The sequence below is a fragment of the Camelina sativa genome, chromosome 15, assembly GCF_000633955.1.
Source record: "Camelina sativa cultivar DH55 chromosome 15, Cs, whole genome shotgun sequence".
Lineage (NCBI taxonomy): Eukaryota > Viridiplantae > Streptophyta > Magnoliopsida > Brassicales > Brassicaceae > Camelina > Camelina sativa.
The window spans coordinates 3974770-4002166 of NC_025699.1; the positions used below are offsets into that span (position 1 = coordinate 3974770).

General features: G+C 33.4%; 8 protein-coding genes across 9 annotated transcripts in view; 2 read left to right on the plus strand and 6 right to left on the minus strand.

Annotated features, from left to right (window-relative positions):
• Nucleotides 4-2525, plus strand: LOC104745167 (ras-related protein RABE1e). Of its 2 annotated transcripts, none has more exons than XM_010466347.2 (8): nt 4-560; nt 1019-1091; nt 1184-1284; nt 1471-1536; nt 1629-1726; nt 1824-1886; nt 1984-2076; nt 2169-2520. In XM_010466347.2, exons 1-8 carry the CDS (start codon nt 488-490, stop codon nt 2256-2258), a joined length of 657 nt encoding a protein of 218 aa, XP_010464649.1. In that variant the 5' UTR covers nt 4-487; the 3' UTR covers nt 2259-2520. The 2 variants fall into 2 exon arrangements, with proteins under 2 accessions (XP_010464649.1, XP_019092959.1); XM_019237414.1 differs by having other exon boundaries at nt 522-560; nt 1019-1095; nt 2169-2525.
• Nucleotides 6647-8401, minus strand: LOC104745170 (ras-related protein RABC2b-like). The gene is made up of 6 exons (XM_010466348.2): nt 8026-8401; nt 7685-7753; nt 7516-7581; nt 7289-7410; nt 7079-7207; nt 6647-6988 (listed from the first exon to the last, which is right to left on the minus strand). Exons 1-6 carry the CDS (start codon nt 8159-8161, stop codon nt 6893-6895), a joined length of 618 nt encoding a protein of 205 aa, XP_010464650.1. The 5' UTR covers nt 8162-8401; the 3' UTR covers nt 6647-6892.
• LOC104748096 (F-box/kelch-repeat protein At3g08810-like) lies at nt 8868-9695 on the minus strand. Its single transcript, XM_010469786.1, has one exon. It carries the CDS (start codon nt 9693-9695, stop codon nt 8868-8870), a length of 828 nt encoding a protein of 275 aa, XP_010468088.1.
• Nucleotides 9799-14743, minus strand: LOC104745171 (phosphatidylinositol 4-phosphate 5-kinase 9-like). Its single transcript, XM_010466349.2, has 9 exons — nt 14443-14743; nt 12152-13566; nt 11885-12052; nt 11608-11773; nt 11372-11482; nt 11014-11201; nt 10761-10918; nt 10521-10680; nt 9799-10195 (listed from the first exon to the last, which is right to left on the minus strand). Exons 2-9 carry the CDS (start codon nt 13369-13371, stop codon nt 9916-9918), a joined length of 2451 nt encoding a protein of 816 aa, XP_010464651.1. The 5' UTR covers nt 13372-13566; nt 14443-14743; the 3' UTR covers nt 9799-9915.
• Nucleotides 21906-22974, minus strand: LOC104745172 (proline-rich protein 3-like). Its single transcript, XM_010466350.2, has 2 exons — nt 22719-22974; nt 21906-22432 (listed from the first exon to the last, which is right to left on the minus strand). Exons 1-2 carry the CDS (start codon nt 22966-22968, stop codon nt 22104-22106), a joined length of 579 nt encoding a protein of 192 aa, XP_010464652.2. The 5' UTR covers nt 22969-22974; the 3' UTR covers nt 21906-22103.
• LOC104745173 (GDSL esterase/lipase At3g09930) lies at nt 23386-25491 on the plus strand. The gene is made up of 5 exons (XM_019236979.1): nt 23386-23597; nt 23691-23891; nt 24386-24666; nt 24848-25154; nt 25275-25491. The coding sequence occupies exons 1-5, from the start codon at nt 23537-23539 to the stop codon at nt 25487-25489; spliced, it is 1065 nt and encodes a 354-aa protein (XP_019092524.1). The 5' UTR covers nt 23386-23536; the 3' UTR covers nt 25490-25491.
• Nucleotides 26352-27391, minus strand: LOC104745174 (monodehydroascorbate reductase 3-like). The gene is made up of 3 exons (XM_010466353.2): nt 27205-27391; nt 26974-27114; nt 26352-26893 (listed from the first exon to the last, which is right to left on the minus strand). Exons 2-3 carry the CDS (start codon nt 27046-27048, stop codon nt 26570-26572), a joined length of 399 nt encoding a protein of 132 aa, XP_010464655.1. The 5' UTR covers nt 27049-27114; nt 27205-27391; the 3' UTR covers nt 26352-26569.
• Nucleotides 27151-27397, minus strand: part of LOC104748097 (monodehydroascorbate reductase 3-like) — a 9095-nt gene continuing 8848 nt past the window's right edge. The window contains exon 7 of the mRNA XM_010469787.1: nt 27151-27390. Coding sequence (XP_010468089.1) covers nt 27151-27390 — 240 coding nt within the window. The remainder of the gene's footprint in view (nt 27391-27397) is intronic.

Genomic DNA, 27397 nt, shown 5'->3' on the forward strand with positions numbered 1-27397 from the left:
GGTCTTTTAGCACTTCAGCATAACCTCTTTAAGTTTTGCTACCCTGCATCTTTCTTATTCCTTACACTTAACCCCATAACTATTTTTTAATGTCCCTAAAACATACCACAACGTTTATTTATTTCATTGATTTTGAATTATTACTCACTGGTAAAAGATGTGTTAACATATCTTGAAGAAGAAGAATTTTGGTAAGAAACTGTGATTAATTTTAAAACGTCTAAAACAATTATATCAAGACAGCAAGAAGGAAATCGAGCGATTTGATAAGTTATGTGGGTTTAAGTGTGAATAATTGAGAAATAAAGACTAAAACAGCAAATAAGTAATAAAATATGATCGACCAATGAGCAGCTTTTAAACGCCTTTTTTGCTTTCTCTTTGGCTGTGTGTCTTCTCCAGGAAAATTTCTTTCTCCGGCGAGAAGAGATTTTCCGGGGGGAAAAAAACAGCAGAGCTCGGTAAGTGATTACCGTTATCTTCTCCGATGGCAGTTGCACCGGCAAGAGCTCGTTCGGACTATGATTACCTCATCAAGCTCCTCCTCATCGGCGATAGCGGTAAGTTTGATACCTCTATCTCTCTCTATCTCTTAAGAAGTGATTGGACAAACTAGCTTTTCATAGACTGTTCCATTTTTATCTGAGAATCTTCTTTCGTGACTGTTTTTGCCGATCCGAATTAGGGTTTATGATTTTGAATCCTTTTTATCTTTTGTTTAGCGTATTATTTAATTGACAGAGTATAGATGAAGAAAGATATACAGTACAGTCTCTGAAGAACTTTAAAATATCGATGTAGGTCAGTTCTGGAAGATTTAGCTCAATTGGAAATTTTTAGAATCAAAATCTTATATACTTTAAGGTTGTGAAGAACTAAGGAAACTTTGTTTTTGTAACTTGATTATACAAAGTAGTTCAGATAACGTTGCAGAAGTCATCAGTTGCTATGTTAAATTTTATATTGCTGTTTGCTAACAACTTCAGTTCTTTTCATTTCGTGCTTATGTGTTGTGTAGGTGTGGGAAAAAGTTGCTTGTTACTGCGTTTCTCGGATGATACTTTTACCACCAGTTTCATTACTACCATTGGGTTTGTCTTTCTTTCTTTTGGCTGTTTTTGAATATCTTGTAGGTAGTTGAAAACCCTTTTGTCTAAGTTGCTTTTTTTCTTATCTTCTCCAGAATCGACTTCAAGATAAGAACAGTCGAACTTGATGGCAAGCGTATCAAATTGCAGATATGGGACACTGCTGGACAAGAACGTTTTAGAACTATAACCACAGGTCTCAAACTGCTTTCTTCTCTGAATTTGACTATCGTAACTTGGATGTGAAGTGAAAAAATCACTCTTTACGTTTTGTGTATGAATCTGTTGATTACTCAACATTCCAAGTTTTTACCTTCTTTCTTGTTAGTAATGTTCAAATGTGGTATCTTTGAAGCTCTTTGATCCATTTGTCTACTTGCAGCGTACTACAGAGGAGCTATGGGTATATTACTCGTCTATGATGTAACAGACGAGTCATCCTTCAACAGTATGTCTCTGGCTTTTCTTTGTATCAGTAACTATATATTCCAAGAACTTAAAAAACTCACTTTTGGGAACTAACTATAAATGTTTCTCTAGACATTAGGAACTGGATGAAGAACATTGAGCAGCATGCGTCCGATAGTGTCAACAAAATATTGGTTGGTAACAAAGCCGACATGGACGAAAGCAAAAGGGTAATTTTGCTGTGTACTCTCTCTCTCTGTTCACAATCTTGACCATGTTTTGGCTACATTTCTTCATAGTATACTGATGCCGCACCTTCTTCTACAGGCTGTCCCAACATCAAAGGGACAAGCTCTGGCTGATGAGTATGGAATCAAATTCTTTGAGACGGTGAGCTGGAAAAATCTATAACATGTTTGTTTCCTTCATTCATAGTTTGTTCTAAGATTTCATTTTCTTAAACCGGTTTAATTGGAAACTGTTGCAGAGTGCAAAAACAAACCAGAATGTCGAGCAGGTTTTCCTTTCTATCGCGAAAGACATAAAGCAAAGACTCACAGAAAGCGATACAAAAGCCGAGGTAAAGAAGCACGTGTGAATCTACACTACTTACTTGATACTCGGGGTTATGAAACTCTATATATTGCTGAGGCTATCTTTGTCGATTTGCAGCCCCAAGGGATCAAGATCACTAAACAAGACGCTAACAAAGCCTCATCGTCTTCTACAACTGATAAACCAGCTTGCTGCAGTTATATTTAGAAGTTCCATAGACTTGTTTCTAATCTCTTAACGTCTTTTAATCTTCATTGCATTATTTAAGAGATCGTCCTATGTTCGTATTAGTAGCCTAGTAGGAGGAGAGACTTAATTGATGGCCTGTGTGATCTTATGTCTATTTTGCTATCTCCATGGCCAAACGCTGTACTGGTAGACAATGTTTAAGCGTGTAAACTTTGAATTAATGTCAGATGTTGTGTGTAAGCTACGGTTTCAAAAGCCTTGAAGCTGGAGATTTATTTCTTTCAATTCAATTCATTTGAGGGTGTTTTCTGATCAAATCTAAACTGCAGACCAATAGTAGAACTCGAAATAAGAGCATGAAAGTGAAAGTGAAAAGGGATCATCAAGATATCAAGATTTCGTGGTTTTAAAAGAATTCAAGTTTCTCTACTGTTATTCAAATATAGTTTTTATAGATTCTATTAAAATCTAGTGTTATTCAGTTCATTGAATTCTTTATTCTATTATATTACTAATGTTATTCAGTATTTTGATTTTGATGGCTTTGATGTTTATGTTACTAATGTATTCTATCATATTACACACATAGTATTTTGATGGCTTTGATGTTTATGTCATCTAAAGAGAATTTCTTTGAAAGTTCACACCAAAATGTGAAGAAACAATTCCGGCATTTTTAGATGTGATTTTGGATAGAATTACTTCAGATCTTTAAATTACTACAAAAATCTGTCACTAATAATAAGTTCAACTAGATATTCACCCGCCGTGTACCGCAGAACAATTTTTTAATAAAATATTATTTGTTTGTAGATTAACTATATTAATAACTAATATTTAATTTGTATTTTTTTAAAAGTACAACCTTAGAAATATAGATATATATTAGTTAGTGTAGAAAATATTTTGATTGAGGTTTATTTTTTTATATTATAGGAACTATAACATACAAATATACCAAAAAAAATACAAATATACAATTAAATAAGTAGTGATTTATAGAAAGAAAATACTATGTGTGTTTATAAAATTAATTCCTATTGTTTTGTAAAATTGAAAACTTAATATTAATAAAATTAATTATAAACTTAATACTTAATAATGAAGGGAGTTGTTTCTATTGTTTTAGAAATTGTATTAGGGTGGGAAATTTTGTTTTCCAAAATTAAAACTTAATATTAATTAATTAAATGAAAAACAAATAAACAATTAATGACAATGGCATGCCTGTAAATAAGTGCCAACTTCAGGATTTGTTTTATAAATGTCTCCAAAAATGTATATATAGATTCACTCTACATATTTTTGATTCAATTTTAATGTGATTGCATATTTGTCTTATTACAAGGGATTTTACCTTTCTTTATATTTAATCTTGTCTATTAACTATATTTACGGTGAGATCTTGATAATAAATAATCCGGAAATAGAATTTAAGGGAAAACAATTACATTATTTATTTAAAGAAAATTAATGCGATGAAAAGATAGTAAAGTTAGTTAATTATTACAAAAAAAAAAGTTAGAAGTCTTTTTGAAAATGTTAGTTTAGAGAGATGAATTTAAAACAAAAACAAGAAAGTAACAGAGAAAAGAAAAAAAAAAAAAAAACAAAACTTGATGTGGTACATGGTTAGTGCGGAAAAGCTTAGTAAAGTGGATTATATATTTATATATCTAATCTCTTAATATTAGTCTGCTCAACTTTGACATGTGATGTGCTTTAATATTATTTTTACTACTTTGACATTGACGATAATTATTAATTTATAATATTTATTAGATCATATTTTACATCTATAATTTCAAAAATAATTAATATAATCTCAATAAATATTATAAATTAATAATTTTTTTCTACAACTTATATCTATATAACTATGTTGTAGATTCAAATTATAATGATATAAAATACTCAATAACATGTCGTAAAATTAACTGAACTTTTTGAAATTTTAAATTTCTAAATATGCGTTATTTTCATTTTGATAGCTTTATAAATTATTAACATACGATAATTGATATTATTATTTATAAATCTGAATTTATGTATGTTATTTATATAAGTGAATATTTATAATATTTGTAATTTATTGTGAATAATGTTTTTTAAATTTTACAAATTCAATTGTTAAGTCATAAAATTTGTAATAGACAGCTTGCTGCATTTATGTTTAGAATAGCCCTGGTGGGCATATAATTGAAACCGAACCGATCCGAACCGAAAAAAATCGGTTATCTGCTAAACCGAATACATAATTAATGTTATACACTTGGGCTTAGAGATTGATATTATTTTTGGGCGGAGCCCATTAACTATTAAAATTTAAATTGTGGTTGCTGGAAGGGGAATCGAACCTCAAACGCTAAGCCCACAATTTAAAGTGTAAATGATGTTTATGTCATTTAAAGAGAATTTATTTGAAAGTTCACAACCAAATGTGTAGAAACAATTCCGGCATTTTTAGATGTGATTTTGGATAGAATTACTTCAGATCTTTAAATTACTACAAAAATCTGTCACTATTTTTTTCCCATTCTACTCTTTTTAATTCTTTTCAATTCACTCTTTACGCTTTTATTCACTTTTAATGTGATTGCATATTTGTCTTATTATAAGTTTAATTCACTCTTCACTTATTTATTCACTTTTAATGTGATTGCATATTTGTCTTATTATAAGTTTAATTCACTCTTCACTTATTTATTCATTTTTAATGTGATTGCATATTTGTCTTATTATAAGTTTAATTCACTCTTCACTTATTTATTCATTTTTAATGTGATTGCATATTTTGTCTTATTACAAGGGATTGTACTTTTCTTTATATTAATCTTATGTATTAACTACATTTACGGTCGGATCTTGATAATATATAATCCCAAAATAAGATTTAAGGGAAAGCAAAACTTGATGAGGTGCATGGTAAGTGCGGAAAAGCTTAGTAAAGTAGATTATATATTTAAATATCCAATCTCTTAAAATTAGTATGCGACAACTGATATTATTAAGTAAAGTCAATTGAATATACTAATTTTTTTGAAAATGATGCATATATATTTAAATATCCTATAACTTGTTATAAAATTAACTAAACTTTTTTGAAGTTTTAAATTTCTAGATATGCATCATTTTCATTTTGATAGTTTTATAGATTATTAAAATACGATAATTGATATTATTATTTATAAATTTGAATTTATGTATATCATTTGTATAAGTGAATCTGATATTGTATTTAAAATTTACTATCAATAATGTTTTCTAAATTTTACAAATACAAATTTAGAAGCCTTAAAATTTATAACATTTGAAAGTCAAATTTTATTTTGTTAAATTTTCTAGATTCATAATGTTTAAGAATTTAATCAATTACAGTATATATCTTTAAATTAATAATTATTAATTTATATTTAATAAATACAATCACTTCTCCACCAATATGACATCTAATATTCTTTGTAACTGTTGACCCAAAAAAAACTTGTGGGATCATGGATTTTCTTCTTTTGCTTTTAGGTGTAATATAATTAGCATGAAATTAAATTAAAAGATTGACGCCACGCGTGTTTTACTACAAAAATCTTTAAATTACTACAAAAATTTGTCACTATTTTTTTTTTTTCATTATACTCTTTTCAATTCACTCTTCACGCTTTTATTCACTTTTAATGTAATTGCATATTTGTCTTATTATAAGTTCAAATCACTCTTCACTCATTTATTTATTTTTAATGTGATTGCATATTTTGTCTTACAAGAGATTTTACTTTTATTTATATTTAGTCTTGTGTATTAACTACATTTACGGTCGGATCTTGATAATAGATAATCCCTAAATAAAATTTAAGGGAAAGCAAAACTTGATGAGATGCATGATAAGTGTGGAAAAGCTTAGTAAAGTAGATTATATATATATTTGAATATCCAATCTCTTAAAATTAGTATGCGACAACTGATATTATTAAGTGAAGTCAATTGAGCATACTATTTTTTTTTGAAAATGATGCATATATATTTAAATATCCAATAACATGTTATAAAATTAACTAAACTTTTTTAAAATTTTAAATTTCTAGATATGCAATTATTTTCATTTTGATAGCTCTATAGATTATTAAAATACGATAACTGATATTATTATTTATAATTTGAATTTATGTATATTATTTGTATAAGTGAATCTGTTATAGTATTTAAAATTTACTATCAGTAAAGTTTTCTAAATTTTACAAATTTAAATTTAAAAACCATAAAATTTATAACATTTGAAAGTCAAATTTTATTCTACTAAATTGTTTAGTTTCATAATTTTTCAGAATTTAAACAATTACAATAGTATATCTTTAAATTAATATTTATTAATTTATATTTAATAAATACAATCACTTCTCCACCAATCTCCCTTGCATAAACTCCTCGGAGGTAACCACCGAAGATTTTTGTCTTATAAAAGTAGTTAAAGATAAAGTTGCGGAAGTCATCACTAAGTTTTTATAACGAGGTTAATAAACTTATTAACACACAATCTCAGCTGAGGCAAGAAGGAGAAAAATCTAAGAGATTGATAAATTTACAAAAAGAAAAAAAGCAGCTTCTTGAGAAATTTACACACAAAAGAGGCTACTTAAAAAACCATCTGATTATATGACTCACGAGCTGCAACAGCGGTTTTGATGAGCTCGATAATCCGGTTTTCTCTTCACAGAGCTTGATCCTTCTTCCAAAAGACTAGGTACCTCCATTATCTGTTTCATTTTTGCAACTCTCCTATTATTAACTTTACAAAGTTTCTACAATTCATGAAAAGGGATCATCAAGATTCTTTCTAATATTACCTTCAAAGCAAGCTCTTCGAAGCATTGTTTCACGTTTACTCTGGTTCTTGCGCTACATTCATGAAACAAACACTTGAGTTCTTTTGCTAGAGTCATTCCTTCTTCCCGGCTAACCTTCCTCTCAGATTCCTGTAATGACAATTGTCAGTGAAACCAAGCTCAAGTTGATTTGATTAACAAGTACATGTTATTACTACTAATACTACTCACTCTATCAACTTTGTTGCCAACGAGCATCTTAATGCAATCATGGTTAGTTGAGTATAGCTCAATCTCTTTAGCCCAAACATCTGCTAAGTTCAAAAATGTCTCTCTTTTCGTCACATCATAAACTGCCACATCATCAAGAAAACCAAGAGAAAGTATTATTACAAAGTCTTGGGAATTTTTTTTACAAAAACAGCTGCCGACAGTTTTATGAGATCATATCATATTACCGAGAATGATTCCTTGGGAGCCTCTGAAATAAGAACTTGTCAATGTCCTGAACTTTTCTTGTCCAGCTACACACAAATACAAAACCAAATGAATCTTGTGGTAACTAAACTACACTTTCCAAGAACTCGAACCTGCTCTTAATGCTATTTTTGGTAGGATTCAACTTACCAGTGTCCCAGATAGTAAGTTTCAGCCTTTTCCCTCTTACTTTCATCTGCTTGATCTTAAAATCAACACCTACAATGTCATATATACTGATCAGACCAGGCAGATACAGAAAAGACAAGGTCACAACAACAAATCTTCTCAGTTCATTATCCATGGAATCAACCAGAAAATAACTAATAAGAAAGCTCCAAGTCTCAACTTCTGTTGACTTTCATTTGAATTTAGACCAGACAATGGTCAGTCAAGCTCACAAAGACACAAACTATAAGCGAGTCTTCCAATGCAAAAACAAATGTTCTGAGACAAACTCAGTTCAATTTTGTTCCGGGAGAGAAAATTACCAATGGTGGGAGCAAGATCTTCGACAGAGCTGGAAATGAAGCTGAGAAGCAAGCTACTTTTACCAACACCAGAATCTCCAATCAACAAGATCTTGAAAGATAGATCATATCCACTTTGCCCTGAAGAAGATCCCATTCTTCTTTTTTCACTCTTAAACCCTCGATCTAATACTACAGTAGAGAACCCCCAAACTACTAACCTAATAAGAGAGATCAAATCAAATAAAACCTAACAAACAAACAAAAAAGGTCATATTTTTTTTGTGTGTGTAAAGAACGAATCGAAAGGAGAAAACTTTTCCTGTGCAGAGAAATCTATGATTCATACAAATCATAAAAGAAGAAACTTTAGAAAAATATATGGAAAACGTCTATAAAAAAAAATAGAACAAAAATACAAATAAAACGTTAAACTCTTTGCTTCTTCGTCTTTCTTTCTCCAACATTTCGGTTCACGACACGTATGAGTTACTGTTTCAACGTTTCTTCCAAAGCCCGTCTTTGTATCCACGTGTTTGTTGCTTGGTCACCTTTTTCTTTTCTGTTTTCTTGCTTTTTAATAATAAAACCAAAATATCTCATGCAATCAAATTTAAGGACATGACCAAAGACATTAAAACATAAACCTCATTGTGTTTCAAAATCAACCATTAAAACTAAAACTGATCTCTCCAAAGTGTTTCTTTTCACACGAATGTTATGTGACCGCGACCTCTATGTATTGAACACCAAACATGTGCATCAAAAACATAGCTCAACAACTAGAAAGTTATAATTAGAAGTAAAAAACAAGAGACAAGTTAACTAAACAACGTTCTCAAGCCTAGTGACGCACGCATTCATCAAACCGTAGCGGCAAGAACCTTCACGAACTCATATTCTTTAAGGATTGTAAGCACATGACCCAACCACTCAAGTTTCCCAACAATTTCACCACTTTTGCGTCTTTCAAGCGCAATCTCCGCACACAAAACCTTCTTCTTATGGAACAAATCATCTTCCCACAAAACCGCTAACTTGCCACCATAATCAGCTAATCTAACAGAAACACCAGGAGGAAACGTAGGTAGTTCTCCTACCTCCAAATGTCTCCACCTTCTTACCTCTGGCTCAGTATTATCATACCATACGACCATTCTGTTACAAACAGTGTAGAAAACATTCTTTATCTCGCAATAAGAACCTGAAATTAACAACTCTTTCACCGGCAATCTTGGAGCTGGAGCCTCGCGCCAAGTGTGGTACCGGCAATCCAGAACAGAGACGCTAGAGGAAGAGGGCGCGTGGATGTTGTAGATGTCAGAACCAACCGCCACTAGACTCGAATAGCACGCTTTATGGAATCTGGGACTCGGGACTGTTGCCAATACATACCCACTTGACGACTTCTTCTTACTTGTGTCATTGGTTAGGGTTTGATCAGGCTTCCGGTAGAGGGTGAACCAGCGGTAACCAGGATTGCACTGTAGGCACACATAGAGACAACTCTCGGTTTTCCCCAAGAGTGACCTGGTCTTGTAAAGCTCCGGTGAAGCTAGGAGAGATCGGAAGCTCTTGGAGACGAGTGAGAGAGTTCGATAGTGCAACCTTGAGACGCGTGCGACGATGATCAATACCAAATCTTCGGGAAGTGACGGATTTGGGGACCTCTTCTTTTCTAGGGGCGACATTGATTTGTTACCTACTCTTCAAAGGAAGAAGATTAGCACATTAAACAAAAAAGACAACACGTTAGGGTTACGTTTTGCGGTTTCGGCGATTTAGAAAATAAAAAAAGGAAACTTATTTTTTTATTTTATTTATTGAAGCTTTGTTTACAACATACTTACAACATAGAATTCTTTTTTTTCTCTCTACAAAACAAAAACATAACTGTACTCAATTCTCTCACTATGTGTTGTTGTTCTGTGGAAACACTTTCTTGATGAACTCAAGAAAACGTTGGGAGTAGAATGTAGGATCAACGGCTGAGATCGAAAGAGAATCAAAGTGAAGAGACTTGTACGCATGTTCGATCTTCTTGGTCATGTTGTACTCTTGTAAGATATCTATGATGCCAAGGTATAGCACGACGTCGCAGCAGTCATGTAAAATCTGCTTTTCTTTCTCTTCTCTTCCCGGTATCAGCTCTGCTCTTGCCGGCATGTTCACTCCTTGCTGTATCTGCAGCCTGCATTTATAGACAGATATTCTCAAAAACTGATTCAAGAACTGGACCAAAGTCTAACCACCAAAACCGAGACCAGGAGTGAAATAACTGCATACAACTCTACATTTCATGTCAGCATCTGTTTACAGATGAATTCAATTCATCATGATCTACTACACAAGTGTATAAGCTTCGAAATTATAAAGGTTCCTGCTTTTAATCTGTATTCTTAACATACTTCAGGTGTTTTGGTGCAAGTCGCTATATGAAATTGAGCACCATTGATCCCCCTATGCTAAGTTAAGTCTTAGTTTCTCAGTTGTTGAGTGAGTTGAGAGTTAGTTACCTGGCTGTTCCAGGAAGAAGGAGATCGACTTCTTCATCACCAACAGCGGATGCCCGTAATCTGCTGCCTCTGATATGAGGGCCAGTTACAGTATCGTCGCTTCCCCGAGGAACAAGAACCAATCCTTCGTGGTAAGACAACATGTCATCCTCGATTGTATCTGCTTTCATCATCATCATTAGAAAAAAAAAAGAACAGAGTATGAATGATTTTAGAGGCGATGAAAAGAGATTTTCTCACCGTCTTCAGCAACACTTTCCAACGCATCAGTTGTTATACTTTGAGAACGGACCAATTGGGACCTTAAGTGCTGTGGAGCTCGATGATGCACACCTAGCAAAAGACTGTAATCCATTATGTTCTGTGCTTCCAAGAACTTGCTATCGATCTCTAGTTGCCTGGTTACACCACGTGGAAACAAATTTTAAAATGCGGCATATGGAGTGACAAATGTATATATCTTACAACTGGTCCTGGAGAGAGAGTAATATACCTTAGTAAACCTTCCCGCCAAGAAGGCTCCAAGAAGTAGTTGTAGCTCAGATCCAAATCTTTAAGTATTGTGTTCTCGTCTATCTCGACTTTGTTTGCAGAGCGTCCCAGGGACGAACCTTTAAGGTCAAATCTCCTATGGATTCTTAGATCTGTAAAGAACATGTTACCCATCACCACAAAGCGGAACTGCAATGCAAGAGAGATTTTTAAAGTTAGTTAGTCTTAAATTTGATTTAGACTTAAAAATGCTAAGTTGCTACTCATAGATTATATCAAGAGGCAGCAATGTTGGTGATCTCAAAGCTAGTGGTAGTAATAATCAAAATCAAAATATATATGATTCATTGCTTCAGGACCTTTTGACCACTAGATGGTTTGATTCTGTGAAGGCCAAAGAATTTAGTAATGAGGGTGTTCTCATACGTTTTCACATGATGATGGTAATCTGGAAGCATCCTCAAGAGAACCTACACATAAAATTTTCAGTTAATCTCGATGTCCATAGATCACATTACAAGCAGAACACAAAGTCTACATAAAGAAATAAAGACATGTGAAAACAGAGATGGTGGATACATAAGTGGTTACAAACCTTGACTTCAGATTTCCTGAGCGTTTTAATCATGAACCGATCATCCTGAGACAGGAAGAAAACGCTGCCGCTCTTCCCTGGAGAAGAAAGTTCCCTTAAGGTATCATTTCCGCAAATGGACATCATATAATCCGCTGCATCGATCTTGAACATCTCCCTCAGGTTCCTACAAGGTTTAAAATGAATGTAAACACCAAGGACACAATCATACTACAAAGAAAAAAAGTGTATGCGCAAACTTTTTTGGTAAAGAAAATATAGTTCCATAAATATTAACCTGAATACCATTGGGCAATAATCCTTCCATTTAAAATCTTCTGAGTGGTGCGGAGGAGTCATCGTGGAGCCAGCTCGAGGAAAATTCATCCAAAAACTAGCCCGAGGTCCAAAGTCTGCGGTTCGTACTTCTCGCCTTTGTATGGGTGTAATTTTCCCCACTGTATATCTAACGTTTGAACTAGTTCAGTGACACAATACTCGGCGCTGGATTTTGAGCTAAACTACTCTCACAGGACACAAGACAAGATTATGGACAAGCATATACCTGATTCCAAGCTGCAAATTGAGCATCAGATCATAACTCCGGTGACCTTTAATAACAACTTCTCCAGGCTTCTTAGCTTCTTTAACAAGTCTCTTGTGTTTCCTTTTTGCTCTTCTGGAAGTGCGTGAAAACCCGTTGTTTACCACAAGCTCACTGATCAGAACACCTTGCATATATTCCCGCTCCAAAATAGGTATGTTTGCATTATACTGCACGCTACTTCCGCTATCTAAAACTGCTGTAGATAAATCCGAGTAATCATGTCCTATCACTTTCTCAATAGATACTTCAAGACTCCACCGTCTTTCTAAAGAAACCCTTCCGTTGCGGGACTGTTCTAAGTTTATCAAGCTCCCTTTTGAGAGCTTATTATGGTTCACGCCAACTCTAAGGTTTTCCATATTAACCGAAGAAGCAACTTGGTTCTGTCTTCTCAAATCCGGCAAAACGCCTCTTTTCCTAAGAGCATTTAAATAAAACTCTTGCACTGCAGGAACTCTGGTTCCCGCTGAATAAAACGAGCCTTTACCATCTTTCAAACCACGGGTCCATGTTCCAACGTAGCAACCACCATCTCTCCATGTATATACACCAACACCATGCATCATTCCATTCAACCAACTTCCTTCATAGGAGTCCCCGGTAACCCAAGTCAGCGTACCCTTTCCTGACATTTTCCCACCTTTCATATCCCCAAGATATACATTTTTATTAGCCCAAGTATACTTGCCTGGCCCTTCTCCCAACCCCTGAATCCAAGAACCTTCAAAGATATCACCATTGGGGTAAACCTGATATCCAAGCCCATGTTTCAGATTAAGCCGCCATCTTCCTTTATATGTTAAATTGTTAGCATCCACGTAAGTCCCTGAACCGTGCATATAACCGCCTGAAAATTCACCTTCATACCATGCCCCGGAAGCCCATATCATCTTTCCAATTCCATGTCTCATCCCACGCCTCCACTCTCCATCGTAAACGCATCCATCTGACCACACGTACTTCCCTGATCCCTCGGGAACATTTCCAAGCAAAGAACCACAGTAGGATTCGGCATCGGGGAGCAACAGATTCCTAACTCTGAACCTAGCGTCCTCAGAAGTTTCGTGGATTTCTCCATTGTTCAGCGCCGATAGGATCTCTTTCTTAGTAAGTGCATCAACAGATTTTGTTCTTTCTGCAAAAGCAACTGGTCCTCCTCCCACGTCAAGGCCAGACATGTAAATCTCTCCAAAGAAGCTAAACGCAAAATTGCTCAGAACAAAACCGTAGAGCAAAAAGGCGTGACCGGCTTCAAGGAGAACACTCTTTCAACAAAACATGAGGATAACTCCAGTAAACTGGCAAGCTGTGGGATATATAATGTGCTCAGAAAGCAGATGCAAGAATCAGGTTCCAAGTCACGATGTATGAATCTGGAATCAGAATCAGAATCAGAATCACAAAAGGAAGTTAACAAACTTTTGACAATATATAAACAAATCCAAAACTAATGAGGAAAACATGAAAATGTGTAAGTGGTCGCAAAAGCAAAGACTTTGCTCAAATCTCTATCAAACAAGAAAATTAAGACACGCATCTGATTCTTGGTCCCCACTTGAAAAAAACAAGAACTCATTAAATTTTCACAGATAAGCAGAGAAGAGAATGGGTGAGGAGGAGCAAAGAACAAAACCCCCTTTTTTTACTCTCAAAAGGAAAAGCCTTTTAGGGAAGAAGACGAATCTACAATCATAAAGTCTTCATTAAAAAAATCTTAACTTTTCAATCAAATTCTCAAACTTTTTCAGTTGAATTCTCATTTTTTTTTTTATAAAAGAAGAGATTCCTCTCACGTCTCCCAAATTAAAGCCATAGTAGTATTGCCAAATTTACCAAACCAACAAAAAAGCTAGAAAGAATCCTACTTTTTAGGAATTCATCAATATGAACCTAAAATGTTCATTACAAGTTTCCAACATTTCAACCTAAAAGATTTGAAATCTATACTTCAAAATGAAACTCCTTTCTTCAAACCCAATATGAGAGTCGTGTTAATTGAAACAAAAGTTAAAAACTTGTATTAAAACAATCACACCAAGCAACACCATTTCAATCTTCAATCTTCATCAAAGATATAAATGAAAGCAACACAAATCAAAGATCCTAGATAAAGACTTCAATCTAAAGAGACCACCAAAGACAAACAATAAGCAAAAAAAAATGCCCGAATTCGAAAAACGAAACCCGGATCCGAAAAACCAAATCGAGAGAGAGAGAGAGAGAGCACTAAAGTCAGAGTGGGCACAAACCGTACGGAACAAGCTCCAAGCTCTTCTCTCTTTCTTCTTCGTCTTCAGCTTCTGTGAGCTTTGTTGGTCAAAATCTTCTCTAAAGGAGGAGACACGACTGGACCCAAATCCCGAAGCTTAAGCGCCACAATAACAACAGCTTCTTATTTCAGAATCCTCTGTTCCATAAAAATTCAAGCTTTTAACTTTACCCTAAATTTACCAATATACCCTTGCCAATGCCTCTGTGATCTAACCTTACTTAACTCTCTCTTACGATTATTATTGTCTGCGTCTTGAATTGCACAAGATTGGTTTATATATCTCTTAGAAAAGTTTTGTAGCTGGTGATATATAATCAAAGGTTTAATAATTATATATTAACAAACCTCAGATCTTTCTATTTCATTGTGGTTTGAGATATTTTTTGTCAAGAGAAAAAAACAAAACAATTAGTTGTTTAATGAATGAGATTTATTATTCAACAACAAAAGAAATTTAAGTGTTTTAGAAGGTAGAGATGTTGACCTGCTCTTTGGCCGGTGAAGGGAAACATTACATTGTGTTTTTCTTACACTTATCCACGTGCATTCCAATATTTTAAGTCAACTTCTTCTGCTCACCAATTTGGGTTTGCAAAAAAAAAAAATGTTGACCAGAAAAAGAAAAAAACGAGTTTGAAAGAAGGAAAGAAAAAACGAATTGATTACAGATTTTACTGCTCGAGAAAATCTTTTGAAACCAGTGTAAATCGGCATTCTGATCAATCTCAAATACAATAAAACTAATCGGCATTAAATGCCTAAAACTTTTACTACTAAATCTGATTAGTAAACGAGATTGTATTGGGGGTCGCATTTCGTATTCAGTAGAAAGTTTTATGCCGCTTTAGGTAATGTTTAATTAGGAAGTATGCATATGTTTGTATTTGGCAAATTGGCATTATGATTAAAAATATAGTATATATTTACGTTCTCAAACTATCATCAGTTTGCACGTCATACCTACTACTATATCGGCAACTTTTTTTTTATCACATTCTCCTGCAGTTAAAAATGATTTGTTATGGACTAATACGTATATATAGTATACTAGAACACTGCAACCTCTTTAGCTTATAGTCAATTCAACGAAGATCCAGACTTAACGTTAATGATGTCATTTCGACTAAACATTGGTATGTTTTGTTCTCGTTTTATCAAATCTTATTCACAATATATAGAAAAAGAAAAAGGTTGATTAGTAGTTTACGTATACTATAATATAACAAATGAAAGAAAAAGAAGAAAATAATGTTAGGGGAAAAAGGTAAAAGAGGAAGGTGCTAAATGATAGTCGTTGTGATGTGCTATATGATTAACACTTTTACATATCTTTTTCGGTGGATTATTATAATGATGCTGGGATTAGTGAATCAGACAAGTTAATTATACTTCGTTTTTTATAAGTAAAGGCCTGAAACGTATTAACCAAAACAAAAAAAGGAAGCTTGATTAACATTATAAAAGTACTACTTTTATAACATAACAGAACAAAAAAGTATGATTTTCCCATGCAACGTACAACTTAAGAATTACATAAGAAACGCGACAAAAACCAAAAGTATAGAAATAATATCGATCTTACCCTAACCCTTATGAAGTTTATTAAAACAGCTAGCGTATTAGCATTTCTAACTTAAATTTTCTCTTTATTTGTAGACTTGTTAGTCGAGGCGATCACACTATATAAAGATGAAGAAGAAATCAACTTATATCATATTTTCGTTTTTAGAATCAAGAATAATATCTACCATATCCCAAGTACTTAATTTTACATTGTATCTAAAATCAAATAATTAACCAATGCCACCGATGCAAGTAGTGGGGTTGGCTACCACTAACTCAAAGAAAAATCCATTTATGTTGTCGTTTTCTTTTAGTTGTTATTTCCAGTTTCCCATTACTTTTAATTTATTAATTTTGCGAGACCAAAACACATTCTTCATCATCAATCATTAATTTCTTTTTTAACTGTAGTTTAACGCGGAGATATATTCAGTGAATTGAATTAGAGAAATAGTATGAAAATGATGTATATATGTTCTGAAGATAAACTTCAAACCATTGGCTAATCATAGTTCGACTTCGATACGTACGGAACATCCGGATACCTTAAGGAAAACGTCTAAAGAGAAATTAGTCTCCCGAAAACCAACAGCAGCATCCGGTTGTTTAAAAAATAAATTATTATATATTTTTTTATTTTTTTATAAATAATAACCATTAACAAAATAACAACTGTAAATTTTTTCTGAAAACAATTCTTATTTAAATAAATTGAGGAGCGATTCTCATATTTTTTTCTTTTTCTCACTGGACGTGCCCTAAACCATTTACATGTAACAAAGCCAGTGCCATTGGAACAATGACTCGATCTCAGTTTTTATATTCCTTTTAAGTAGACCATACCTTCTCATTTCCTAGAATAAACACATTTGTGGAACTTGTTTTGGTACTAGGTATTTTCTTTCTGTCTTGATATAAACCATCTCACCATCGCACTTGAAAATATAGCAATCAAATAATAATATATTTATATGAATTGAAATTGAATATATTAACCGTTATCATATTTCCAGTTAGTTCTAATTTATAACAGTTTGTGCCTTTTGTTTTCAACAAACGACCATGTTTCAAATTATGCCGACGCATCCAATCTTTTAATTAAGCAAGTGATATTATTAGTGAATATAGTTTAACAGCAAGTGGGAGGTTTATTATAATCATAATTTGTAGATACGTGATATATTAGCCGCAGATTTACAACGATATTTCCTCTCTTTTTAATATATTTTAAATTAACAAACAACTTTCTAGCGTTGGAGGAAGACATAGTTAGAGGATTTGGTAAAAAATAGTCAAAAAATGATAGTGACAAGTGCATAATACACGTGGTTACCACGGACAATTTGACCTGAAACATGTTCGAAGTTACAAAACAGTTACCCTCTAAATCAATAAAATACAGTGTAAAATTATCATTATTTACTTAGCAACCAACCACTAGAGAGGACAACGTTTACAGATACTGAGTGTAAAGTAAATTCATATAACACGATTGCGAGGTGAGATATTCTTTAAAAAATGGGTAGATGCCGATTAAACTTGTTTCATATATATATTTGACTAGTAAAATTGTTATAATTATTAAGCTTTAGAGCCATTGGTCTTACAAAATTAATCGAATATAGGTTTGTTGGCCCCATGATTGATGTCACATTGTGTACACATTTGTATGCATCACGTATAATTCTTGACTGTTTTTTTTAAGACTAATATTTTTAATGGTATATAATTTAGTGATTTGCGTTGGGTCTAGTCACGTCCGTTGCATTTTTCATGCAATGACAAATAGAATGGGTTCTTTTCGACGATACTAACAACTACGTTCATTAAAGTTGATTAGTGACTGTTTGTTTACGAGATGATTTTTTACATAGCATATATAACCTGCAGCAAGTAAATACAATTTCCACCTTTTATTTCATTAAAGTATTTTAATATAAAGTATTTTATATGCTGTTCATAATTATACCGCGCTCAACGATTAGTCTCGGTCAAATTGCATGGTGCCCCAATTCAAAGAGTCACACGATAACCCTACCAAGTAGTATTGAAAATGATATGTACATTTTTTCTGCAAACCGATAGGAAGTTACAAAGTCCATATGGATTTTTACAAAATTAATTGTTATTTTGTTCAAACAAAAATACACCTCAACGGATAAAAAGTCGAGTCACAATATTAATTATTGATTTAATTTTTTTCATGAAACTTCTTTCGTGGATTGTGAAATCTAGCACAATATTTTCTATAGATTTCATTTTTTGATAGATCATATATATTATTCTTATGTATCTCTTGTGGGACTTATGAAGGCATCAATATCTAATCATATTCAAATATCAGTAGATAATTTAATTAACTATATAGGTTACAATATCATAGCGTTAGATTATCATGTGGATTATGACCAAAGTGCTTAGTGATAATCTTGTTTTATGTCCTAATGGACCTTAATAATTAATATAATATCTCTAAGGCCAATCCTAATGAGTCAATGCCTTCTTCTAAATTCTAACTAGTGGTTTCATTCTTGGCTCATTCACCATATCAATGGCAATATATATATATATGTTTTGATTATAATATTTTTATTAAATGAATTGAAAACTATCATATTAAGAAGGATGGTGGATGCCCCATTTGAAGCAAATGCATGGCTCAAAACAACCAACAAAAAACTTATGATTCCACATCAAATTTTAAAATATGGCAAAGGCTTAGAAAACAAATACCATAAAATCACACAAAAATAAAAATTACATTTAAAATATTAGTATAAATCATTAAAAAAGTTTTGTAGTTTTTTTTTTTCCAAAAATAAACCTTGCATATCTAACAGGGAATAGTATACTTTCATCACGCTTTCAAAGCGAGTTTTTTCGTAACATCGCAAAAAACAATTGATTAAGACTATGATTTTAATTTTTTTAATGAAATTTTGTAGTTTGTACAATCCTGTTTAAAACCAATTTGGTATTCATAGATACTATATAATGTAACTTGAATTTGGTAGTAAAAAAAAAGAAGATGAAGAGTATTTATTGATGAAAATAAATATAAAATTTGTAATTTAATGATTTGTGTTAATATTGTTTTTTATCACTATTTAAATATACATATTACATATGGTTGGTAAATGAGAGAAAAAAAAAATTGCAAACCCATTATTAACCTTGTGTGGGGAAATTCGGAGGACAAAACAGTATTATTAAAGAGACAGATTGACAGAACATCATTCTCTTGATTTCAAAAACATCGTACAAAACTTTTTGATCATGCATTGTTCTCCTGTCACTTTCATTTTCTGTTATATCACCCACCAAAACATACACAGTATACAGAGTCCGTGACCTACTGTAACACGTTAAAAAATAAAAACAAAAGGAACTTCTAGTTTGATTTTTTTTTTTTTTTGGTTAAATATGTAATATACTGATAGTTTCGGCTTTTTGGGCTTGAGAAGCCCAAATAAACAATTGACAGATTTTGAAGCTGAAATATTGTAGATGTTTATAAGTAGACGAAGCTTGTTAAAGGATTGTTAAGTAAAGAGTTGTGTCAACGGCGGTCATTGTTTGATAACGGTTCGGTCTCCCACAATTTTAATGCGCTTTTCCTATGCACACGCGAATCACTTGCCCTCATTCAAGCATAACTCATGTTACCCATCAACCCTCAATTTTCCCTACTTTCTTATAGTTTTTACATTTTACCCTTTTTCAGCTAGCTTTCCTTTTGCAAACAGAGTTTTTTTTTAGGGAATGCCGAATGCGAAATAAAATTTAAAAAAAAAAAAAAAAACAAACGAAAAAACAAAATCCTAATGCTAGATTAAGGCAAATGTATATGTAACATGGGTTGATCTCTACGCACTAATAATTTTTTTCTTTTCGGAAATGTGAAATCTTGGGCTAATATTGATTTTGAGAATTTTGAAAGTTTGGGTCCATCACTAGTTAGATCCATTTTTTCTTTTGGCTATCAAACTAGGTGGACAAGAAGTTTTGGAGCACAATTAACAATACCAACTAAATCACCAAGCTTTGTTAGTTAATTAGGTGATCAATCAATCGTTCCAGAAAAGATAAACGTAATGCGTTGCGTCCTATTTTGTCTTTATATATTTTGGGACTTTTGTTTCTTATAAGAAAGAAAAATAAAGAGTTTTTAATTTAACAAAACTAATCAAGTTATTACCATGACACGCAGTTAGATACGAATATAACAAAGATTGCATATTTGTATACGTAATAAAAATGAATAACTTTACTGTTTATGTATATAAATATTAATATTATTCAGTAAAAGAGAGTCACGTCGTAATTAATTTAATTCTACTAGAGATCTTTAATCTAAATTTAAAATTTCTGGATTTTAACGAATTTAGGTTCGTGACTACGTGACAGCTCAGGTACATGACTAAAGTATTGAATAAAGAAATAACGTAATTTTTGAACATGTCATCAGCTGATGAGTGGTATTATTATGTCTGTGAAAACTGAAAAAGGCAATATTGGTAATGGCATATTCCATCGGATGATCCAAAATTCCAAGCATATTCACGTAAGACTCCCCTTGTTTCCATCATCTGCTTCCACTTATATTTTTTAATTTACTTTTTCATGCTCTAGTCTTTACACCATATATTTATTCCCCTTTACAAGTTCACCAATAATCTACAGTATTTTCCATTCTTTATTTGTTTTGTTTTATTGTTTAACAGTACGTAAAATCTGGAAGACAAAAAAGAAACTAGAATAATATTATAAGACATGCAAGATAAATACGTGTATAGGTACATATGATACCAAAACATAAAAACATATACGATCTATTAACAGTATACAAAAGATATACCATTTTATACAATATATATCATTTATAAAGAGCATTAATTAACAAACATGAAATATATATATTGGTTGATTGTTACAAAAAAGTTAGTTTTTATACGAAAAAGAAATGAGAAAAGGTGGAAAGAACACTATATAGCTTATGTAATATGTGGTTTAGCTGTGTGCCATGGGTGTGTGTATCTTTTAAAAATGTCTTCATGACCAAAGACAAACAAAAAAAAAAAAGTGAAGTAAAAGCTATAAAACCCCCCCTAGCAAGCCTCCATTGTTGAACCCTCTCTAAATTTGGCACAACAACAACACAAAAAAGAAGAAAAAATGGCCATCCCCTAAAGCGAAGAAGAATGAAAAACGTCTAGTTTAATTATCTAGATGTTATTCATATCTCTAGGGGATGGCCTATATACAAAACAAATTTGAATACCCTCTACAATTAAGCGGTATTATGTTCGTGTAAGGAAAGTGTTTTACGATATGGAGCAATGAAGATTGCAGAAGGCTGATGATGAAGAGACAGCTGATTCAGACAGCGAGTTTTGTTTATCTCCCTCTCGAAATTGGGCAACTTCTATCCTTTGGCAAGCTTCGGTTCCCCTCGGAATCAGCAGATTATGTACCTCTCTAGTTATGTAATACTCTCTCTTCTCTCTCTCTTACCTATGTTTTTGTTTATCTGTATTATGTTTGTGGTGTGTCCACTCCCGTAGTATGTTGTTCTTTGTGTGAGGAATAAAAGGAAGGAATATCCGAATTTGAGATTAAAAAATTAGAGTGTAGTTTTGTTTTATTGGAGATTTTATATATCATTTAGTATCTAAATAATTTTGAAGAATAGTCAGGCCTAAGATGTGCATGTTTTTATCAAAATTTGTTTCCGAATCTCTTTATCGTGATTTCCCTTTTCTGTTTGAGACAAATAAAAAAAGTATCGCCTTTAAAACAAGTTTATGCAACTAGCTCACTACAACAACTAAGTATATGAGTCCCGGAATGACCAATTCAAATATTGAGTCAACCCACTATTAAGCCAAAATATATTTTGTTTAATCTTATCTAACAAAGTAATTTTTTAAAAACGATTATACTTTAATTGACATGTACAAGAATACCAGAATTACGGAAGCAAAAACATGTCACGTTACAAGTTTTTTTGAGTATGTTAATAATGAACACTAAGTTTAAATGACCTCAGCCAAGAAAGTCAAAACCTTCCGAATTTTAGTAGTTGTTTTCAAATTTGGGCGTCTCACACATGGGAGTGGTATAATAAAATGGTCCGACCACATACTTAACCAGATCCTTGAAAACCATGAATGGTCGAACTAGCTTCACTCCGGTTAGACCATCCCCAAAATTGGTCGGAATGTCACATGACTGGTCCGGAGAAGACACTAGCCTGACATTACATAGTTGAGGCTTGAGATCCTTGCCTCCGTAGAGGACATTGTTGACAATTAGATCGAACTGGCCTCTCTCATCTGTCTTGTCGCTGCCATAGTATCTCACTCTTCTCCTCTCGTCCATACAAGTGATTGATACCACTGCCCCTGAAAGATACAAAGTGGAATAATTTGGTTAATTAAATCCGGTCTTGAGATTTTTCTCACGGTTTGCTTGCATATAAGAAAAAATATATATATTAATAACTAAAAGAAAATTTATTTTCATTTTTTCAACGTGATAGTTAGCTTCTGTCATGGTCATAACCTTTTTAGATATAACCGTAATTAATAAGTTTTGGTCATACAACAACCATAACTGATGTTTGGATTTTTATAGTTATGAGTGATTAATACAGAAAATCAAATTTATTGGAACTATTAATGTATATACCTTTGATGGGTTCAGAACCGTTGATCCATTCGCCGTAGTTTAGAGAGCAGTCTTGGCACATAACTTTTCCGGCTACGTGAATCACATCACCGTCGTTATCCGCCGTCGTCGTGGTGATATGACTCACGCAACTCACCAGAAACAATATTTCGATTAGCAGAACCAACGTTGTGATCTTCTGCGCCATGACGACTTCTCTTTTGTTTCGATGATTTTGAGGCAATGCTCTCTGATGTAAGAAAGACTTCATATATATAAATATAAAATGAGACCTTTTGGTTAGGGAGGAAATTATGTTATATGTGTGGAAGGGCACTACGTCTAGACGTGCGGTCCATTTAGTATTGTGGTCTCAATCATTTCTTGATTAGAAAACTAATTTTATTTCAATTCGTTTACAATATTTTTATGTTATAGTACAAAATATAAGACAGGAAATGATTGTATTGGTTTTGAAAATTTCAAAATTATATGTGAAGGTTATAATCTTTTGTCGATCGGTAGCAATGTAGCATTATGATTATGAACCTTCAGTTGACCAAATCGTCGTTGTTTTTTATTAACCTTCTTTTTTAATTCTCACTTTTGGTAATTGTCACTACAAAACCAAAAAGCACAATGTGTAAGTGATAAAAATAATAAAATTCACAAAAGGCCTCTCCTCAAACTTATCCTCACCACATATAAACTTATTCTTCCTCCTCTTTTCGCTCCACTTTGAGTACTTTTAACACATCAAAACAAACACACACACATGCACGCACACACACAAAAGCCTCTTCTTGGTTTGAATCTGATACCTCAATACACCAACAACAATGGAGTCTCTAAATCTGTTTATCTCTCTCTTTCTGTTCTCATTCTCATATTTCTTCTTAGGTAATAATTATGGAGCATATTCATCTAAAATATAGCTCTTAATCACATAAATGGATTCTCTGAAACCCATTACTAATGATTAATGTTTTGAAGGTGCTGAATCGGATCATCTTCAACATAGTAACTCAAAGAGCTTGAGACCGAACAGGCTGTTCGTGTTCGGAGATTCCTATGCAGATACAGGAAACATAAGGAAGTCTCTTTCCGATTCTTGGAAAATTCCTTATGGCATCACTTTCCCACAAAAACCCTCCGGTCGTTTCTCCGATGGCCGTGTCGCCACCGATTTTCTAGGTTCTCTCTCTCACACACTTTTCTTTGTTCACAATCAATGAGGATATGGATGGTGTGGTTCGGCCACCAAAATTCAACACCAACACTAACCGTACGTTATGGGCTCCGGCCATACTGTTTTGCTAGGTTACGTATAGGTAGATTAATATCCTAAATATGAAAAAAGAAAAAGTATGAGTATGTTGTTACTAGCTACAATAATGCTGACGTTGAAATATAAGTTCGGTACATACACTAGAAAATTTATTTAATATTTATTAGGTATGGTTTTGTATTAGATTAGTAAAATTACTATGTGCAGTATTCAATCTCTTTGTAAAAAATAAAAATAAAAGAAACTGCTCATTTTGTTTGTATTCATGATCAGCACGTTTTTTATTTTAAAATTTTTTGAAAATACTACACATTATTTACATTTACGAATTGTTAATTTTGAACACCTATAACGTTTTGATTTAATTTTTACACCAATCTTTTGATGCGTGTGTGTGCAGCAAGATACTTGGGGATAAAGTCACCGATCCCATACACGTGGAAGGATTACGCGGGAAAGGAACGGCTACTGTACGGGATGAATTATGCGTACGGAGGAACAGGAGTGTTTAAGACTAAAGATAATCCATTGCCAAACATGACAACTCAGATTGATTATTTCGAACGCATCCTTACCGCCGGCAATATCTACTCTCCCTCCCATATCCCCTCCTCCCTCGCTCTCGTCAGCGTCGCCGGCAACGACTATGCCACTTTCATGGCCCTAAAACGCCCACTGACCGTAAGTAAACACCATATATATTTTTTGTCTTCACTTAATTAGGATCCCATTGTTTCAATATAAAAACATTAAAACATATAAATTTATATCTAAATTTAATAATGTAATACTTTAATTTTGTTACAAATTGTAAACGTAAATATACATGGCATGCAAAAGTAAAACCATATTGTTCTTGTAGGAGTTACCGGCATTCATGCAACAAGTCGTTGGTCAAATTGAGGTAAACGCGAGACGCATCCACAAGTTAGGAGTGAAGAAGATAGCGATTACTTCAATGCAGCCACTCGGATGCCTCCCTAGCATCACCGTCTTTGCATCATACCAACGTTGCAACGCGACAGATAACATAGCAACGAATCTTCACAACTATTTGTTGCACAAAGCCGTCGCCAGGCTTAACAGTGAGACCAAACCCTCCACTTTCGTCGTCATTGATCACTACAACGCTTTCTTGACCGTTTTCAAGAACAAAGGACCGGAACCGGGTAACCCAAAAAAAAAAAAAAACAAAAAAAGTTGAAATTTTGTTGGATCCTAAAAATGTTAATTATACATATATATTTTTTGTAATCCAATATATTTTACGTGGTTTGTGAATCGATCAGGTGTTACGAGGTTTGGGAAACCGTTGGAACCGTGTTGTGTTGGGATCGACAGTAATCACGACTGCTCAAACGTGGACGAGAAGGGTGAGAAGAAGTACACAATTTGTGAAGATCCAAAGGGTGCCTTCTTTTGGGACGTCTTTCATCCGACCGAAGAAGGGTGGAGATCTGTTTACTCGGTTTTACATAAAAGTCTCAAAGACGTTTGGATTTAAGAGTAAGACTTTAAATTAAAATATTTTTCCATTATTGGTGTTTCTATCTCTTCCTTCCCTAAATTGTGTGTTTATAACGTCTGTCTCGTCTTGGCTTTGTAGCGGAAGAGAGTTTCAACTTTCAAGTCAAGCGCACGCTGGTTATATGGTGCATATTCTAAGGATCGTTGAAGTCATGCATGGATAAAAGCGCAATTGGTTATAAGAATATTAAAAACCTTCTATTGATCTTTTTAAATCACAAGCTGGTCTTAAATTGATAGGTTGAGACTATATAGAAGCTTAATATACTTAGAGAAAAGGATTTTGTTCAGTGGATTTAGATTCGATGCAACATAGAAAACAACACCAAGTCCTAATTTTTTTTATCAGCTCTGTATCGAGATCGACAAATCCCACATGTTCCATGTTGGAAACAAACACAAAGTTCCAATTTTTTATTTCTCCTACACGGCTACACACAAGAAAATAATAAAAATTATTAAAACGAGCAAAAATTCAATTTATTTTTCCTTCTGCAGCTACTCCAATGAGAATTATAGGGGTCGAATCAGAGCTAAGTTTCGGGTCGGGTCAGATAAACCCTAGGAGAGCGATTTACCCGGTGGTTTTTGGAATAATTCGAGAAAGCATCTCCTGAGAAGTAAAGTTTAAGCAAAGGGTGCGATTTGGTAGTATGTGTTATCACTAAATTGATCTATGAGTGTAATATGATAGTTGAATTAAAAAAAAACTTACTAAACCATGTTTTATATTGATTCTCAATAAATTAATTCAAATGGTGTTGGACTTTTATAAAATGTTACAATTTTGATCTGACACAAAGTTTAATCAAGAGCATGGCAAATGTCATGTGTTCACGTGCATCAAAAACTGAATATCTATCATGAATCGAATATTGTAAGAACTTTAAAATCCAATGATTCGATCAAACCAAATAAAATACATTATTATACTAAATTATTCTCCAAAAATAGAAAAGGGGCTCCATACGAAATCAAAGGACAAAAGGAGAGATTGTTGCATCAATCTGACTTAATTATACCAAACAAAGACCCAAAGTCTCAAAGAGTGGTGCTATTAAAACTTGGTGGCGAAAGAAAGACCTTCCTTGGATAACACGTCAAGACTCTCAACTGAAGGTTGTGCTCGTGCCACTTTAGCAATAGCCTTGTATTCCTCTTTAGTTCCTCCTTCGAGAAACACTCCTACTACTTTCCCATCTTTAACCCAATACGTCCCAAACTTAGGCTTTGGAGTTTTGGGGTCAGTATCTCCAAAGATTACAGATTCTCCTACGTTGTCTCCATAGAATTCCCACGAGAGGTCGAAAAATCTAGAGTAGAAAAAGGGGAGATAGTCGTAATCTGGGACAGTTTTCCCTTCCTCAGCTGCTTTGATTGCCTGCAAGAACCATAGAGATACACATCATTAGCTCAACAGAGTTCGATCGGTATATAGAATGAAGCTGGTAAGGTTCTTACTTTGACTGCTTGTCCAGCAGATTTGCGAGCATTGTCAGCGTGTTCAATACGCCTCATCTCGCCATACATTTTCATTGGGAATGTAGCTACATCTCCAAGTGCGTATACATCAGGTAAGCTTGTTTTGAAGAACCCATCAGTCTACAATAATAACGATTAATCATTAATCAGTCACTACTAATAATGGTAACTGACAAGAGCTCTGTTTCTTATTTTTTTAATAACACAGACCTTAATTCCACCCTTCTCCTCTTCAAGTTGGCCTTTGAAGAGTGAGGTGGCCGGTTTACCACCGACACTGGCGACCACAATGTTAGCTTCTAGGGTTCTTCCACCCTCTAGTATGACCTCCGTGACCACTCCATCTGAGTTGGTGTTGAATCCGGTGACTGCGGTTCCCTTGATGATTTTGATTCCCTTGTTG